This window comes from Dreissena polymorpha, chromosome 8 (genome assembly GCF_020536995.1).
Source record: "Dreissena polymorpha isolate Duluth1 chromosome 8, UMN_Dpol_1.0, whole genome shotgun sequence".
Lineage (NCBI taxonomy): Eukaryota > Metazoa > Mollusca > Bivalvia > Myida > Dreissenidae > Dreissena > Dreissena polymorpha.
The window spans coordinates 30,672,476-30,691,882 of NC_068362.1; the positions used below are offsets into that span (position 1 = coordinate 30,672,476).

Consider the following 19,407-nt stretch of genomic DNA (forward strand, 5'->3'; position numbering starts at 1 on the left):
TTCTGCGTAAACACTAGAAAAGGAGTCATTAAACTAATTTGCTTTTTCATGATCCAAAACAGTAAAAGTTCTATCAGCTTTCTTCAATTTTCCAAAATATGATTTTAATTTAGTCTTCTGTTTAAAATACCTCACAAAATGTTAAGGTTCACGTTTTGCATTAATTGCAATTTTCTTTTCAGCGTCAATGTTTGCTTTTTACCGTCGTCATTCACACTGTTTCTCATCTTCTTATAAAATAGAAAATAAATGTCCCTTTTAGTTGCTAAGTATGTAGCCCATGCATGTTGTTTCCTTATTATTTCCTTCAAGACAAAGCGGGTCATCCAACCTGGTTTAGGTTAACATCCTGGTTTGGGTTTTCATTTAGGAATATGATATTTTACACTTTTTTACACTGATCATTGAAAAAATTCTACATACAATCAATATCAAAGTTTTCAAACTTTTTGTCCCAATCTATAATCTCCTATTCAGGGCGGAAAGATGTTATGTCACATTGAATATTGAACTTTATCAGTATAGCTCTGGGTTTCACTGTATGCTGCGGCATTGTCAAAGATCATAATAGCATGGTCATGGTCTTATTCAACGCAAAAATGAATTTCCTTTCTGGAACTGTACATATCTTGTACATTTCTACAAATGCTGGGTCAAATTTTAAGAAATTACACAATGCACAACTCGCTTGACCTACTTGACAACGATCAGACCCGATTAATGAATGAAATCTTCAGGTGTTAAGACACGCCTTCGCATTGGTGTGTTTAAAATGTCGGCCAGATGAAATGTGTGTAAACAAAAGTTTCAAACGTCGCCAGACATTTAGTTTTGATGCATAATGTTACGGTAAGAACGGTCAGAATGTTTTCTCATACGTTTTATTGAAGTATTCGAGGTCCGTCAACTTTGCAGGGAAAATGCCCTTTACCCCGTGAAGATTTCAGTCTTAGATCGGGTCTGATCGATAACGAGTAGGTCACGCGAGTTGTGTTTCGTGTTATTTCTTAAAATTTGACGAAGCATTTGTAGAGATCTTGCAAGATATGTACATGTCCAGAATGCGAATTCATTTCTGCGTTGAATAAGACAAAGTTAGTGAAAATCTCTGCACAACTGATGAAATTATGGCTGTTCAAAGCGATGCAGCCCGTTCTCGTGTCATTTTGAGTCGAATACCTAGTTATATATATATTTGATAGTGAAATTGTGTTTTCAAAAAGTTGATATTTCGTTATTATTTGATTATTACTCATTAAAAATAATGTTTTCGCTAATATATATCAGAGCCACACGCTTAATACCAGTGGTCTGTGATGATTCATTTACCACCTTGATTAGGATTTCACAAACTTCTGGCAAAGTGGATGACCGATAAATAGATCCAATAGTTACGTTAACATTATAATCACATTTCCAATCACACCAAGAAGCATCATAGTACAGCGAGTTTAAACGGTCATTTGCTGTCACATTTAGTCCAATACGTGCATAAATGAGCACGCCAGGGCCTCTATTACTACTTGGAAAAGAGACATAGCCATCAATTTGAACGAAACTGATGTGCAGAATACATCAATGTCTAATTTAGGAAATCTGTCACAATTATAAAATCTGGGTTTTCTTGACAAATAATGACAATTAATTCATTTAATTAATTACGTAACTGGTCAGCATAAGTGTAGATACACTTAACTTTAGATTCAACTACCATATTCAAATTGCGAATTCCATCTCGGAGTCATCTCCTTCACAATTGTCGTTTTACTGGTAAAACATGTTCATCAGATAAAATATGAGTAGAACTTGTAGCATCATTTACGTTTTCAGTCCGATCACGTAAAATTTTGCAAGAGCTTGTTATTGTAGCATCACTAACGTTTTCAATCCGAGCACTTGTATACAATGTTTAATTAGGGCCTGTGGAAATGTCCATCTAATGTAATATCATTAATACTAACATGCGAAAAGTTCAAAACAGGAACTAGAACTTGACTGTAGAAACGTCAACTTTATGTACATGATTAATCACTCCTTCATTAGGCACTCTACAAGGCCCAAGGAGCCGCAAGTGCTCCTGGTCCACTGTTGCCAGATGTTTGATAAAGTCAAATTGTGGATTCGGCTTGCACATTCATCTCTGAACATCTCTACTAGCGTGATGTTATATGAAATACACTGCCGTCAACTGTCAATCCGATATGCGTCCGTCCTCAACAAAGGTTTGCTCTCGACTAATACATTTAGCGCATGCAAATAATAAATCATATATATAACCACACTTCACAGTAAAGGCTTTTTACCAAGGTTACAATCAACAATTAAAGAACAAATGCGTGAGTCCAGCCCTGTCACAATTATAGCACATACTATTTATGCTCATTTAACAAATTTAAAAAGCACAACAAATGTATAATCAACACAAATGGAAACACTAAGTTCTTTCCCTTTAGTCATCTCAAACCTTGCTATATGAAAGAGCTTTTCTTTAAATTTAAATACCACGAAGTTTATAACCGTCACCCTGTTACCACGTTCTACTTCCACTTAAAGAAAAAAAAACAGAATGTCAACATACATTGTGTGGATGAAAACCAATAACTGAATATTTTTTTGCAAAAGTTATTTGCTTGGCTTTGGTGTTAAGATTTTAGATAATATGTTCATTTGAAGTATACGTCAACGTATCTTTATCTATTCATAAGTAAGTAAAGAAAAATGTAATTCAACTAGTTATGTATTAAATTAGGTCTATCGTGTTTTTATATTATTTGCAAAGGGAACGAATGTTGAAATAATATTCGGATATTCGTTTTTAATATTTGAATTTATTGAAATATTATATTTGTAAACCTAAGTAAAATATTTCCGAACTAACGAATGTTTGGAACAAACTTCTTTTCCTGATTGCCCCACGAATACCACTGTAAATCATATTTGATATAAATATTTGAAAGAACAATAGATTTTGATAACAATAATAAAGGATTATTTTCGTTATTTCAACAATTAATTTTAATTTTTATAAGGTTTCAGATATATCCGGTGGAGGTTGTCGAAATATTTCATAACTACACTGAATTACATGTTGCTTTCTATTCATAACTCTAAATACAAGCTGGTGGCATTGTTCATTGCTTTAACTAGTAGCTATAATCTAAATTTAAGATGCATCTGGAACTTATAGCTAGTTTAAAATCAACTTTTTTGAGCCTAAATAATTTGATACTTATTATTAACTAATTAAATTTCAAATTTGATTTACTTTATACTGATGATGTCATACTGTTAAGTTGATTATATAAGGATATACCAATTTAAAGATTGGTCATACTAAGGCTTTAATTAATGTCATATTATTGGCACGTCTAGTTGCCTCTGTTGTCCTTAATGCGTCAATATCAATTATTCTGGAAATATATTAAACACGATCAATTAATCCCCCTCCTCTGAATGATGAAACCCTTTAAGACACAACCCTTCCCTAGATGCACTTCCGTATGTTCATTATCATCGCGTTAATTTATGGCAGCTGCTATCCAAACAATCACTGACGCAATAAAGCCGTCTGTACTACGAAAAAATGTGAGTTTGCGAGTAAACGCTCATCAGAAGTTTCTTTGCATAATTATCGTATAAATATTCTGCATTCAACATTCTTCCGATTTTCTTATATTCAAATATTATATCCTATCCCAAAAGTTGATGCAATGGAGTGCAATTCATACTATGTGTCGCCTATTCCAACTCAATTTATAATTTATCAATTAGGCCTAATTTGAATATATCCACACTGGACCGAAACCTTGGGGCAAACTTATACCAATGAGACTCAGTTTAAAATAGTACACGAGAGAATTACATGTGAACACACATTAAATAAATAAAAACATGAAGATTTTAAAATAAATTTGCGTAATTATATGAGTTTTACGTCGGTAACAAACAATATACTTCTCATTTCCACGGATAATACTGGAATACAAGAATGAAAATCAGACTGGCTATCTTGTGGTCAAAATCGGGAATGAAAATACTTAGATGCAACTTGGTAAAGGTAGGTAAAGATCTAAAAAAGGTACTGCATGTGCAGCTCAAACGAAACCAGGTGGAAAGCCACATCAGTATAATGGCATTTTCGTAATGAAGTATGTAATTTTCTTCGTTCATCACTTAAAAATGAAATTTTGGAACTTATTTAATCTATTTGATATTCAATTTCTGCAAAGGTATATAAAATTTAAATGAATATTCAAATTTGTGTTTTGACTAACATTGACGAACAGAACGTCACTCTAAGGGATCATATTCTGTCGAAGCTGTGGTCTCTGTTAAGACAATACATTATAACGTTATAAAAAAACACGTACTAATAAAAAAAGGTGGATACGACATCATCATGTAAGTTGGCATACACATAAGGCTGCAGTTTTGTCATAAAAAGTACATAAAAACGGTCCCTGTGATCTTTCAGAAACGCAATATAATACCTTGGTGAAAATTGTAACAGTTGGACAGTTGAACAACGCCATTTCTAATTCTAATGCACTGTCAAAAATAGTTCGAAAAAGATAATTTGAAATAGTGATGTCTATGTGTACGCGCTTATTTTATAATACAATAATATGGTTATAAATAATATGCATACTGATATGTCGGATCATAACAACATATTTCACAATTTGAAAAACAATCAACAACCACATCGAAATGCTTAACATCGAATGTCAATAAATGATTTTAATACATTCGTCAAACAGCAATAATATTGTAAGCATAAAACAATGGAAGGAGCTAAAACACCACCAAGTGATGAATGCTAAGGTGCGACTTTGAAATAAACATTGAATTCATGACAAAATAAACTTTGTTGGTCTGAATTTTTTGTTTTGAAATAGAGACAAAGTCAAATTTACGATGTTAAATATATAATATATGATTCAAGAGGAAACAATTGGGATCGAGAATAAATTCGTATAAATGGTGTATAAAAAAAACAGTTTTCAACTGTATTTCGATAACTCGTCCGTTCGCCTGAAGCATCTGAAATTTGGCACTTGAAAAAAAAATTGTCGAATTTCACCTGGTCCGCTCTGTACCTTAAAACAGCTTAAATCGCATAATTCATTGCGTGCATCGATGTTGGCTTAAAATATTGACCAAGTTTGATAACTATGGCCCTGGATTTATCGAAATGTATCAATCTTTTTTATTTGAAAGAAACTATAATATTTTGTTAAATTGGAATGATGATACATGTATGCATGTACAAAAACACTTTCATGCGAACTCCACTGCTTTATTTGTGGTACTAAAATTGTTTTGCTCGATTGAATTGAATGTAAGTATTATAATGGCTACAGGGTTATGTCTAGTCAAATGAACTTACAATTGGGAAAGGTTTATTAAATATAAGAGTCATACTAATGCAAAATAATGAACTACCCTAAACTAAATATATATCATAACGGATAGGGATTTAAGAAACACAAAGCTAAAGTAACAAATAACTGTTTCATTTATTATAATCATAAATGTTTAAAGTAGAAATAATCTTCAACAAATGCATGTACGTAATTTGCACATTTGGAACAACTGGTCAGACATATATTAGTACTAAGAATACAAATACTACGGAGAATGGATCTACTGTTTACTTATTTTCTAGCATCCAAATAGAATCAAAACCTAAAATCGGGTTAAGCCCATACTTTTTGTAATAGTGTGGTGTTTGACTTGTGCTGCATTGGAAATGGTTCATATTCCTTCAAAAACGCGTTATCATCTGTAAAAAGCGAATTCCTTGTTCATCGATATAACTAAAGTTTCACTATTCTGTGTTTCCTTAGTTTACAAAGTAATTCCGTTTCATAGGATTTTAGTTAGGACAAAAAAGGCTCGCAATCTATATGTGCTTTTGCCATTGTTATACAAGTTAGCTTATATGTTTGTTATTTGGTTAAAACAGTGTTGCCATAAAGTACTGGCGTTCATTTGTTTCCGTGATAAATTGATTGTAAGTTAAGTTTCGCTTTTCTTATGTTACTTCTTCGGTAGAAACGTCGAGTTATGTCCTGTTACATATCCTTGTTTCACATTTAACCACAATCAGTATTAAAATGTTTAAACATTTGAAGCGACTCAGTACGAAAGGCGTATCGTTTCGGTTTAGTGTGCAATATATGTGTTTCGTCGTTGTTATCTTATGATTATTGTAACTACTGGTTTGGGAGTTTTATTGAAATTTGAACGACTCTAAGAGGATGCTATTGTTAAAAGACGTATATTTATGCGTCGTGTGCTCTGTAGTTTGCATGTCAGGTATGTACTATTTTTAACTTGAATCTCTCTAATTACCTCAATGCAGCAGGGACGGAAAATCTACTTAATCACATACCGAATCTACCGTTATTATTTAAAAGTAGGTACAATAGGTTTATTTAATGGTCCAGCATGTTATTTACAAATATAAGAATGTTTTTCTATAGTCTAACGCTATCTGGGATAATACAATGTTTAATCCAGAAAAAACTAGTATTCCCAAATTAACACCTCCGTTTGACTTTAATTGTTTTTGAGAGTGACAAGTAAATTGTCCGTCACAGTCGATTCCACACGCACAGGTACGCACATATACAGAACACGAGTTTTGCATAATGCCGTCCCGTGAGGACGTATCGCGCATGTATTTGTGGAAAAGGGGCAATGGTGCTAATGTTAAAGCTTAAAAAGGGTGGACTGCTAGAAGTAGAACATCAATAGCTAAGTTTGCTTATAACCTGATTCATTGACCACACTTAAATATGACGTCAACGTATCTTACACATATATCAAAATATTCATGTTACCAAATACGAAAATGTACCTTTAAAAAATAAAGTCTATCTTTAGAGGAGGAAAAGTAATGTGAAGGCACAAAAATACATTTGTGATATTTTTTTTAATTAAACATTAGCAATATTGTACCAGATATACAATACACTATGTTTACGTTTAATTAAACCTTGTACAATATTCCTCTCACTTTTTATCAAAACATTTTACATGATCAACTTATGAACAAATTCTGAAAGCATAATATTATAAAGTTTTACTAGCAACATTTAATTTAGATTGAAAAAACACTATTTCGATGTGTCCATTTTTGCACATAGGATAAATGAAGAAGAAATGCAGTACATCCGCTATGCGTTTTTCACAGTGCAAACATATGCGATTATCAAGGATGAGTTCAATGGTTGCCAGTTCGTTATACTATGAGCGTATAAAAAGTGCTATGTATTACAACCAATGTGTATATTCTACAAATGTGTCGCAACTTTCAAATTTATTTATGGGACTGAACTATTAAAACAATTTAAACAATTAACGCATATACAACCTGCTCTGGGCTTAAATATATTAGCATTCAGTGCTTTAAGTGTACCAATTCGAAAACATTCATAATGCTCAAAAACAGTTTCTGTACGTGTATTCCAATGGCGTGGCAAAGGGTTGTTTGTATCTAGAAGGAGCTATCCTTGCCAGTGATAGTTATGTAAAATATGATTCAACAGCATTTGATTGTTTTGTCTTTGATTGTGTAACAGGCTTAATATTTATTGAATGTATTCGTAATATATGTATGCATAATATTAGTCGAAATATATGTGTGTTATTACTTAATAATAATTATACAATTTTAATTCCAAAAACGCGCTGTTTTGACAGCATTATCAGCCGTTACTTTACACGTGCAATTAATCGAAACGACACCAAGGGTTAAATATGAATTGGTGTGCTCTTGGGCATTTGACCCATACGCTCCAGTCATTTGGTACCGAAAAAAGAAGTCTGACCATGATTGGGAGAATATCTTGACGATTTCTTATTACGAGAACAGTTGTTCTATAAGACCGCAATCTCAGCCTGATGGTTTTAACTGTGGATGTTTAACCAGTGGACGTACAGGTTGTAACATAACAAGCTCTCCGGAAATCACTGAAGACGACGAATTGATGTGTGAAATTCTTTCCGGACCACTAATTAAAAACAGCAATATCGTCACTTTATCAATAAGAGGTACGTGTGTTTCCACAACGTTATTTGTATTATTAACTTGTTACATGCTAGTGTTACACGTCAATTAATAACGTTGTTGCTTAAATTGCTTTGTATCTACGTTTCGTAAAGCTAGCTTAAAGGCATACCCTATTTCGTTTTGTTCTCAAAATCAAGAATGTTATTCAGCAGTCATTTTGAAACAAGGACACGCACGTTGTAACAAAACTGTTACTGACATGTCGTTGCCAGTTTTACATATTTATTTTCGAATATGAAAATATATTTATTATTCAATTGAATATATCGGATTTATCTGTCGATATAAATAGGATTTATCAATATAATATTCAGTGTAATTCTACATATTATTTTTCAGAAAAAAATCAAAATAAATGGCAGGAATACGTTTTATATACACCGGAAAACCAAAGCGTTTTTCTAAATTGTTCTGACAATAAACCAATTACTGATAAATCAACACAATCAATCTCGTCAGTAAACGGCTTTTTAGTACATTCTTTCCGGAACGGAACACAGTTTAACCGAAGCCAAAAGAGTGAAGACAATGAGCACTTTAATGTTTCGTTTACAAGGGATGACAACGGCACCTTGATGTCTTGCATACGTGGGCAAAGAGCAATAGCCCGATGGAAAATCGTCGTGTTGTGTAAGAAACAATGCAAAATATGCTTTTATTAAAATTGCATTTATATTGTTATGCTTCGCGTTCACTTAATTACATCTCGGTGATAAACGCATTTACATTTTCAGATCCACCAACTGTTATTGACATGAAGGACTTAGCAATTTTAGAGAACAGTACAATCAGCCAGGAATGCAAGTATATACATGGCTACCCAACACAGACAGATATAACTTGGTGGGTAGGGAGTAAGTTAGTTGTGTTGGGCAGTCAGCTGGTAATAACACAAGTAAGCAGACTGAGTGCGGGACTATACAGGTGTGAAGCAACAAATCGTTTTGAGCATGATGAAATGCCATATATTGGCAAAGGATCGGGCATGTTTCAACTCAAAGTCACATGTGAGTAGAAGTATTGTTTAAATGTTGATACTGTTGCAAAGTAATGTCGTTGGTGGTTAGCTACAATACATTTGGCATCACATGTCCCCCCTAAAAATATAACATTATTCGTGCGTTTGGGAATCATCAGAACCGTATGTCTTACATAGTTACAATATCCGTTGCAAGTTGCTGTTTTAAGTTTTATTCATTGTATGTATATGATTGTGGTTCTGGTATCATACAACTATAGTATTATATCACCTGCTATAGTTTCTGGATTTATGTAGTCTGCTTTCCATGATGTTTGTAGATCCCGCAACAATAACACGTTTCCACATCAACGCATTACCACATATTGTGCAAGTGACGTTGATAGAAACGGAAAATGCAACATTTCAATGTATCGGAGACGGAAATCCGCAACCAACACTTACGTTAATAAAGCAGCCAACATTTGAACTAAATGAGACATTAACACATACTTTTGATGGAATGATCCTCAGTTATGACATTGCGGCTGTTAGCAGTAAACATTCTGGCCAGTATACATGTGCATCTTCAAACTCTATTGGCGAGAATGTCAGAACTCTTCATTTGTACATAAAAAGTTTACAAGGTTAATATATTGAATTATTATTTAATTCACATTTACCAGTTGACAAGAATGCACCTTATAAGTATTCGATTTATAAGTAACATTTTTTGAAACGTGTATGGCATTGTGAAAGTTTGTTAAAAAAAGGTCAATTTATAATATCCCGTTTAATATAATATCTCTTTCCTGAGGGTAAAAATTATGTGGTCTGCTTGTTTTAAAATTACCCAATAAGATTTATGATATAAGAGTAATGTCGAATATCCATTAAAGTAACACTCACGCTCAAAAATATCGAATATTTCGTTAAATAAAGCTAACCCATAAAAAATTCAATGTTCCTTTTAGCAAAATGAAAAATTTCAACGTTAGATGTTGTCTGGTAGAATTGATTTAACGAGATACAAAATGCTAGTTTTAATTTTTTTTTGTGGCCACAAATAATTACATTGATATCTCCCGTGAAATATCCGAACATTTACGGGCGAAAACGAGATTGGATACAGTAAGCGTCGGAAGCATGACGAAGCTCTCATGAATAATCATTCTGTGAAATCAAAATGAATTCTGGGTAACTGGAACTTAGCGAATGCGAAAATGGCTTGTATGAATTATGCAAATGAACGCAACCCGAATGAATCCGATCCTGACTCAAAAGCGAAAGTGGATTACATCGTGGAACAATATTTAGATATTTAGATGCTTAAAACTTGCCCAATGCTTGTAATATAACGTTTTTACATCAATTTCACTTGTTTTTAGGGTCTTCCTATTGTAATTAACCATCGCATGGTACTACTTGTTGTCGAATGTTTTTATATAGCATAATACAGTAGCCGTATGTATTGGTGAGCGTGATACTGACTTTAAGTGGCGCTATTTTTAGATGTTAATGGACCATCCAATACATCATTGTTTATTTTTGTCAAAATTACCTGCACCCGCTGGCATTGCCAAAACCGTCTAGTCTATTTTAGTCGTCGACATGCACTCGGATGTGGTCGGTTAAAATAAGTTTGTACACACTAATAGGACCATTTATGCTATGGTATTATGACATGTTTGTTTATTCCGACAATATTTATATCATTCGTCATTTCTAGTATCACATAATTTGTCCTGTGTGTAGTATTGTCGGAAATGTCACGATTCCCATCCTATACAAATACACTTGCTATACAAAAAAATATAATAACTTAATTGTTAACACATTCTGCTTTGACCCCTCTCGGTAGAAATAAGCTTTCTTCTTTTACAGCATATTTGTACTAACACTTATTCACCCCAAAGTACTATACATTTTAGAACTTGGGAATCTAATGCATGGAAGATCGACGCTTGTAACTGATACCTCAGTTAACCTACAATGGATTTTTTCCGACGCTGGAGTGCTCCATATAGTGCAAAACAACACGTGTTATGTTCTTTACAAGTCTAGTAAAGAAATAGAATGGAACACAGTTATCATTGATATAAACTGGATGCTAAATTTGAATATACGTAAGCTAGATCTTGAACTGACACAACTGCGTCCTGACATTCTGTATGAAGCACAGTTGATAGCAAGTTTCTCGTCTGGCAATTACTCCATCGCACCAACAGTGACGTTCAAGACATTGTCGTGTAATAATAGCTTTATTGTCTTTCTGGTCTGTTTGAAGCGGCAGTGCAATACTTACATTATTAAGAAGCTTTCCTTAATATATTTCAAAAAATCATTGATAAATATAACAAAACAATAGGTAGGTCATTGCAAATATTAATTTTATGTGAACATGCTTTATGTTCATTCAATACTCATTTAATAAAAATAAAGATGTTGTTATTTAATAAAATGCAATACATTTGATGTTAATTTATTAAGTCTATTATATTTTAGAAAACTTTATCACCGAATTTCCTTCTGAACTTCTCCTGCGTCTTTGTTTGTGGCATGCATTGCTCGAGATATATATATAGGAGTTTATATTGTTAAATGATAAAGGTTTAAGTAACGTTTGAACGATTGCCTAACACCGTTATGCCGATGTTTTATTTATGCACGTTTATATATTGAAGAACGCATACATTTCTGTGTTATTGTTAATTGTATGAATTTTGAAAAGTTATTATTATTTAAATGTATTTGCTAGTTTCAGAGGAGACGAAACTTAGCATAATTGTTGCGGCTACAGCCGGTTCGGTTCTTATCATGTGTATCATGAGCGTACTTCTGCGACTGTATTTGAAAAGATCACTCAGAGATGATACACATGGAGGTAAGAATAAATTTGTAAGACGGACATTTCCACGACTTAATTCAAACAAACTGTTATGAGTTGAGTGTTTCTTTTTGTTAACAAACCGTAGCAATATAAAGAAATTAAATCAAATTAAGTGTATTAGACTTTTACACCAGTTGGATATTAAAGCATACATTGGTGTTGGTAAAACGAAAATATCTACATCTAAAGATCTATAATTATATTGCGCTGTAAACCACATAAGAAATCGTTGACAAGTATGTATGTAACGAAAACTATTTAGACTTCGTATTACACTGCTTCAATGTGGTGAACTTATAGTTTTAATAAAAGCTTAAGTACTCGAAGAACTGATGTAATGTTTTCTGGCAGAGATTGAAAACGTACGAATTAGCGCGCACAATAATATGACCACTATGAGTGCAATAGGAAATGCATCCGGAATCATATTAACACAAGATGAAGACCATTACGATTGCATAGAGATGAGCAGAATACATCCATTTATCGATCCACAAGACGCTCACAGTGCTCATATTGAACCAGTCCCCCCTCAAATTATTGGTGGAACAAATCTACGTGGTACGTTCTTAAGATTATCATTATTTTTTAATGGCGTTTACAAGAAGTTCGTTGAGTACCTTTTAAAATATTTAGTAAAGTCCATTCAAGATCACGCATTTGTTCGGTTTCCCGATTGTGGTGTTTTTATAATGCGTTATTGTGGTGTTATTATAATGCGTTATATTAATTCAATTCCAGTGAATATACATAAGCTTAATACCGGATAGGCAATTACATTTAACGATGTCAAGTGATATTTAATATGCTTGTAAAATTATTTTCTGTCTGACTAACAACAGTTTCCAGTATGACATAATATACATGCGTGTTTTCTTTTCAGATGAAATATGTTTGAAGACAAAACTGTATGTAATTTACATGGTTAACGTTTCTTTGTTCTCTCCAGTACATATTTCCTTTCATATCGATTGTGTAAGAGTTGTAAACATGCCATCCACCAATTCAACTTCGGAAATTGTTGCGTGGTAATATAATACCATAGCCATACAATAATAAAAGGACCAGTATTTTTTATGCTCTCTTTACAGTATATTGTTTGTTTTGAGTATAATACTGATAACCAATAGTTGCACACATTTTCCGCTTGTTTGGGTTATTCGCGCTGTAATATGCAAAGGGCCAATAAAGCCCCCTATAACTTTCTGAATCGCACTAGAAACCCAACTGAGGAGCTGCACAACTATATGGGAGAGTTTGTTGAAGATGAAGTCGAAGAATACATAACTGGTTGTTGTCGTAAGTTATACTATGTGTTAAAGAATTCGATCTATATTGATTCCAAAAAGTAATTCTCACAAGTAGATAATTTGTTATAAGAACGTGGTTGTTGTAGTTCTTCATCATCTCGTTGGTTGTAGAAAAATATATTAGAAGTAGTGGTATAACAACTACTTTTAGACATAGTACACGCTGTAGTACTAGAAGAGATACATGGTGAAGCAGCAGAAGTAGCATTAGCCGTAGAATTGTACTGTGTATGCTAAATGGCATTGTTGTGGCACTGGAAGAATACTAGATGTTTTAGAATATTAGATTTGCTTAATGGTAATAATGACTACATCAGCAGATTACTGTAGAAAACATTACTTGGACATTTAACAATGAGCATGCCGCACTACAATTAGTTAAATTTAACACCTATGTAAAAGTGTATACTTTGATCAGATTGTTTTCATTTATTTTGTCCATATGTTTTTCTAAATTTTTGTATCCCATTTTGTTACAGATAGCAGTAGTTCGACAACCGATTCTGTAATCTCCGACACATGTTTACAGTACCTTACAGGTCAGAGTATTACCATTTTTGCTTGGTCGGAGACAGTTATAGTTAAGCTTCCAATGTTAGACACATATATAAATTTCAACATCTGTACGTTTTGTTTGTATTATATGGTCAAATACTTAAGTGCGTTCGAAGAGTGTCGATATTATGCGTTAGCGTCACGTAATGTGTATTTTCCCGAATAAATATGAACAGGTCATCTTTGGTTTGTGAATTTACCTAAAATTATGAAGAAATAAATTTTCAGATAGAATGTCAGATAGTGTAAGTTTAGAATGCTATTGTATTTTTTATTGTTTTTATAATTAAGGTATACTTCTTGAATATAAGCTCAATTGCTTCGCAAAACTGAAGTGTTATTAGACACCGTTAATCTGGGGAGAATCAGTACTGTGTGTTTTTTGGCAAGATATAAAGAAAACTGGCACATGGTGGATCTAAATACTGACCTAGAGTCTGAATACTAACAGCATATCTACGACGATTTCGCGACTTCACCAATTTAAAAGAAACGTATAGACAACTGTATAAATATTACAAGTAATTCAATGATTAGATTGACAGGCATTCATTATTTGCAACTCAGTAATTTTGCAAAAAAGGGCAAGTTGATTTATTGTATTGCATTGTTATGTTTCAGTGATTGACAACGTGCCGATTCCACCAGAAAGGTACTATTTTTAAGTACTTGTATAGAAACTAATTGTGTGTGATTGCTATTAAGCAAATGGTTGCAGGATTATAATACGTTATGCCATATCAGGATGTTCTTGGGTTTATGCGGTGGGGGTTTGAGTGTGGTGGTGATGCTGTTTGGTCACGTGTTCGATGTCAGATTGTAGTTTCCGCTTGAAAACGACAAGGATTTTTTTGTCTATTGTGAAAACTTTCAAACATATATATTTGTAATGAATGCTTCGGTTAGAATTGCATATTACATACAAAGTGGGTGCTTTTCAGTTTACTGTAAACGTTTTAAAGACACATTAGTTACCACTTAATGACTCGATAATTTATATTTTGATTTCGCTTCGGACTTTATTTGGGCTAGATTGGGGCAATTTTCAGATCACCGTAAGTTCATGTAGTAGATCTGAATCGGGTACACTTGACAAACTCGAGAACAAATTGAACTGTTAATGAAAATGTATTCTTGTATACCTAATGATAAAATATGACATTTCTGCAGTGAAAGAACAGCAGTAAAAATAAACAAATTGTTCTTTTCACCGGTGAAAAGAACAAATTTTCGGAACTTCCTTTTCTATTTTTAGATTATCATAAATAATCTTATATATTTTTTCTATGATCACGAACGAATTAAAATCGATATTTCAACGAATCCAACGAATTTCGTATTTATTTCATGCTTTTTCAACGTTTATTAACATTTTAAAATAGTTTAACTGAAGAATTTCGCTGGTATAATGACGTCATTTCGTCAATCTAATGACGTCATTTTGTGTTTTGAAATGTATTGAGGCAAGCCACGGGAAAAGAGTAACTTTTTAGCGAAGGGAAACAGCTGTTAATTATTTTCTTGAAAAAGAGGCTTAAAAGAAACAGAAAATGTGTTCATGTCAGTGTAAGATCGTTTGTTATTTAACTCGTGATCATAGAAAGATATGTTTTCTATGATAACTGGATCACTCGTGAAATAACAAACGATCTTACACTGACAAGAACAAATATCCTCAATTTCTTGAACAAGTTTTATCCTTTTATGATATATATATATATATATATATATATATATATATATAAATAAATATATATATATATATATATATATATATATATATATATATATATATATATATATATATATATATATATATATATATATATATTGAGTCAACACTTCCATTGCTAAAATATTTTATGAAAACGAATACTATTTCTGCGATTCCGATTTTTTTAGGAAGTTCATATTTTCATATTTAATAAGAGAGAAGCGGCGCTCAAAATTCGCGCATCTTAATAGTATAACTTTTTTTTCCCAGCATTGTCTTAACCAGTGAATATGATGATGTTGCGAACACTTCTAGACAACCACAATCATAGAATGCATGGCCCTTGAAAAAACACCCAGTGTATGTTGTTTTACGTGAGTAGGTCTTTATAAAGGGTAATATTGCTTATGTTGAATAAGCGCGCGCATGTGTGGTTATGAAATTTATAAGTTTCAAAATTTAGTTTCATAATCCTGCTGTTTCACTTTTAGTGCTTCCATTTTCAGACCTTGTTCTGCTTTTTCGCCCTCTTCGTCCTTACATGATGGTGAGGATTTTTAGAACGTGTAGCGAACAAACAGATACGCAGTGGAGACCTGGTAGTGTCTTGGTGAACGTGTAGGACATGGAGAGCTTTTGAATATGCTTCCAACGTATATGGTGATAGCGAGAAAGGAACATAGAAACAGTACGAACCAAGTAAATACTGCATTAAGACCTGACAGAGACGCATTCGGAATTCATGATCGTAACGCTGACGTGTGCACTTCAGGTCGATCTCTCGCTGTGTTCCTTCTACGCTTGAAATTCGTTCATTTGTCTACATCGCGTCCACAAAATACCTCATCAACAATGTCTCACATTCTTCATACGTATATCCAGATCCTTAACCAGAATTGTGCCTGATTCAGATTTTTAACTACAAAAACATTGTCCATACAATGTGTTAATAGAATGGTAAAGTAGCTGTGCATAAACATATCGTCCTTAATCACGTTTAAGATTATTCGTTAAAAAGATACCGCGTTCGCTGGTGGAAACAGAAACTGGTAGATGATAAAATCACATCTGTTCTGCTAGCCAGAAAGTGACGCCAGCCGCGGAGATGATCAAGGGTTTTCTGGGTTGCTTGATTGGACAATTTTTTTATTTATATCGTTTTTATGTCGCTGTTTGTTGTGTATGTTTGTTGTCGTTTTTCCTGTTTTGGTGGTGTTTGTTTGTTGTTGTTTTCATCGGGGAGTGTGATGAATTTAATTTTTGGACGCATACCTGACATGTTGTTGTCCTGCGCTTGAACTCGGAGTGTTTCCCAGCACTCCTACCTAACTAAGTTATTGGAATCGCCCAAGTTGTGAGCAATATCGAATGTTTTTGTTTGTATTTTGTGTGGTCTTGAGCTGTGGAAGGGGTGTGGACAGGAGTTCAGGAATACGATAAACAGCACATATGCCGTTTATTTTGTTATGTTTCTCAGAAGATAAAACATGAAGAACACGCATCTGTTTACAAAATTATTATTGTTTGCATAATTGTATTAAAGTGAAGTCTACTGTGTTTTGTGCTTCTTAAACTGAGATCTTTGACAACGTTTTAGCTTTCATTCGTATGACCATATGTATATTACCATTACTAATTTTGCGTTACGATTATTGCTCGTGTTCAGATAGCAAAAGTGAAGAATTTCACATGAGTAAATGCTTTGTTTTGAAGAATATAAATATGCTTTGTTTTACATAATAATAACAATAATAATAATAATAATGATAATAATAATAATGAATGATCGTTAAAAGTTTAATAAAGTGTAATAAATCAATCATTAAAAGCCATGGATTTTACGCAGTTAACGAACTTGAACAACTTAGATTATTAATACCACATTTCTCAACACAAACAAATAATAATGTCTTTTCAGGTTTTTTTCCTCAGCAGATAACATTGTGTCATTTCCTACCTTTACGGTACCGAGAAACTAATGTATACGGAATTTAATTGAAAATCAGCCACAATCTTGATAATTTTTCTTAAGGCGTCGTGACAGGAACATCGTTCAATTGTTTATTGTTAACCAGACGGTCACACAATAGTCTAACGGACAATAGTTATTGTTTCATTATAAATTTCCTTATGTTATATTTCCTTTTATGTTCGTGTTGAGATTCGTTGTAGAAACTGTCGATTGCAGCTGTTGATATTCGCCTTTAAATCAAGCACTAAATAAACTGTTGGCATTGTTTTCTTAAAATAGACAATATATGACTAATTTATCAAATTTAAGAACGTACTCAGATGTGGTTACACAAGATCTGAATACTCTCTGGAAACAATATAAGACTGAAACAAATTTAATGTTATAAAAAGGGTTTCAGTTTTGGACTTTCAAGCAACACAAGGTCACCTGTTTGATAAAAAATAAGACATATGCTTCTGCAATGGCAGACAGTACTACACCGAAATGCACAAGGACATATGTTAATATGCTGATACATATGTGCATACATTTCCGTAATTTAAATACTAAACTTTTTCGCAAAACGCGAGACCAAATGCCAACGCACAAATAAATGGACGGACGGACAAGGGAAAATGTATTTATAACCCCTAAATTTGAAAAGCGGACAGTGAAAACAGAGTACGATATTTTTATAAGCCTTCGTCATTCGAAAGATACACTATATGAACATCTTTTTTCAACAAAAATACCTTAAAAGGTATGTATCTGTTAATCCATCTGTGTTTAAGTATCACCAATTACTGACTTCATCCGATAAAAACGAACTTGTCAAGTTGTGTAAATATATAAAAGAAGCATTTGTATTCGAAACTCCTTGATCAATAATACCATATAACCGGTATCACCTACACATCTTTCTTTCATATTATGTTTAGAAAAAAACTACTATATGCATGTTATTCATTTGTATTTGTATTTAACTTAAATATATTGAAATCGTGACATACTTACTGTATACTGTATGTATTAAAACGATGTACTTATGTTTAAGTCTAAATAAAATGTAGGTTATGTTCTGTTCTGTTCTCTTCTGATTACGATTACGGGCTGAGTTTGAAAATCGACGCGCGGATGCTAAATGTCTCCTTAAACCTTGTATATTGTTAATCTTGTGATAGCATCATGTGGGACTAATTTCGCAATGTCACTATAAATAAATGTAGTTTCAGTTTTTCTTTCTCGGTAAAGCCGTTAGACCGTATTTTATTTGTATTATTATTATACCATTAGACAAGTCAACAATTCTTAATTGACTGCATTACATGAGTATCATTTTGCTGATAATGACTTGGCCTCATTTATAGTTTCCTCATCATATATGACTTTAAACGTATGTTTTCCAAATATGCATACAAATCAATATATTATTTCATAGCGTTAAACAAGAACACACTTGTAGCAATTTAAAAATTGTGTATTTTTAAAATGTGTTTTTGTTATTTATGTTTTGTTCAATACATTTTATAAACAAACAACAGGTAAAATGCAATACTTTTTTATTATTATTAAATAAATGCAAATCACTACTAACAAAATGAACTTAAACATCAATAAGGCCACACAATTTAAATATTTAGAGTGTAATTCTAAAGAATAAACTGAATGGAATAATGGAAATTCAAACGAAAAAAGTCAATACTTAAAGACTCTTATGCATAATTAGTCATTATACACGTAGTACTTGCGCCATAAAGTATAACTAAATTATAACAAAAATATATGACTTACAGTAAACAAATTGAATTTAGGAATTATTTTGGAGAACATCTTTTAAGTGTAGAATTGTCAGTATTCTTCGCAATGTTTAAAACTTTTTAACGTCGTCATCAAAATGTTTTCTTACATAGTATTCAATTTAACAGCTTCGTCAGCCTTGAATGAAG

At 32.7% G+C, this 19,407-nt stretch overlaps 1 protein-coding gene across 2 annotated transcripts; it reads left to right on the forward strand.

The window, feature by feature from the left end:
- Positions 1–6,135: 6,135 nt before the first annotated feature.
- Positions 6,136–17,144, forward strand: LOC127842042 (uncharacterized). Of its 2 annotated transcripts, none has more exons than XM_052371359.1 (14): positions 6,136–6,321; positions 7,711–8,061; positions 8,420–8,710; positions 8,815–9,087; positions 9,380–9,685; positions 10,970–11,287; positions 11,797–11,922; positions 12,280–12,489; positions 12,812–12,836; positions 13,148–13,227; positions 13,718–13,777; positions 14,415–14,445; positions 15,778–15,881; positions 16,014–17,144. In XM_052371359.1, exons 1-13 carry the CDS (start codon positions 6,264–6,266, stop codon positions 15,836–15,838), a joined length of 2,190 nt encoding a protein of 729 aa, XP_052227319.1. In that variant the 5' UTR covers positions 6,136–6,263; the 3' UTR covers positions 15,839–15,881; positions 16,014–17,144. The 2 variants fall into 2 exon arrangements, with proteins under 2 accessions (XP_052227319.1, XP_052227318.1); XM_052371358.1 differs by having other exon boundaries at positions 15,778–15,867.
- The last annotated feature ends 2,263 nt before the right edge of the window (positions 17,145–19,407 follow it).

Excerpts from the sequence above, each read along its gene's own strand:
- LOC127842042 (XM_052371359.1), top strand. The coding sequence starts at position 6,264 with ATGCTATTGTTAAAAGACGTATATTTATGCGTCGTGTGCTCTGTAGTT. Across the intron at positions 6,322-7,710 it reads CTCTGTAGTTTGCATGTCAG|CATTATCAGCCGTTACTTTA; the intron begins GTATGTACTATT and ends CTGTTTTGACAG. Across the intron at positions 12,490-12,811 it reads TGGTGGAACAAATCTACGTG|ATGAAATATGTTTGAAGACA; the intron begins GTACGTTCTTAA and ends TTTTCTTTTCAG.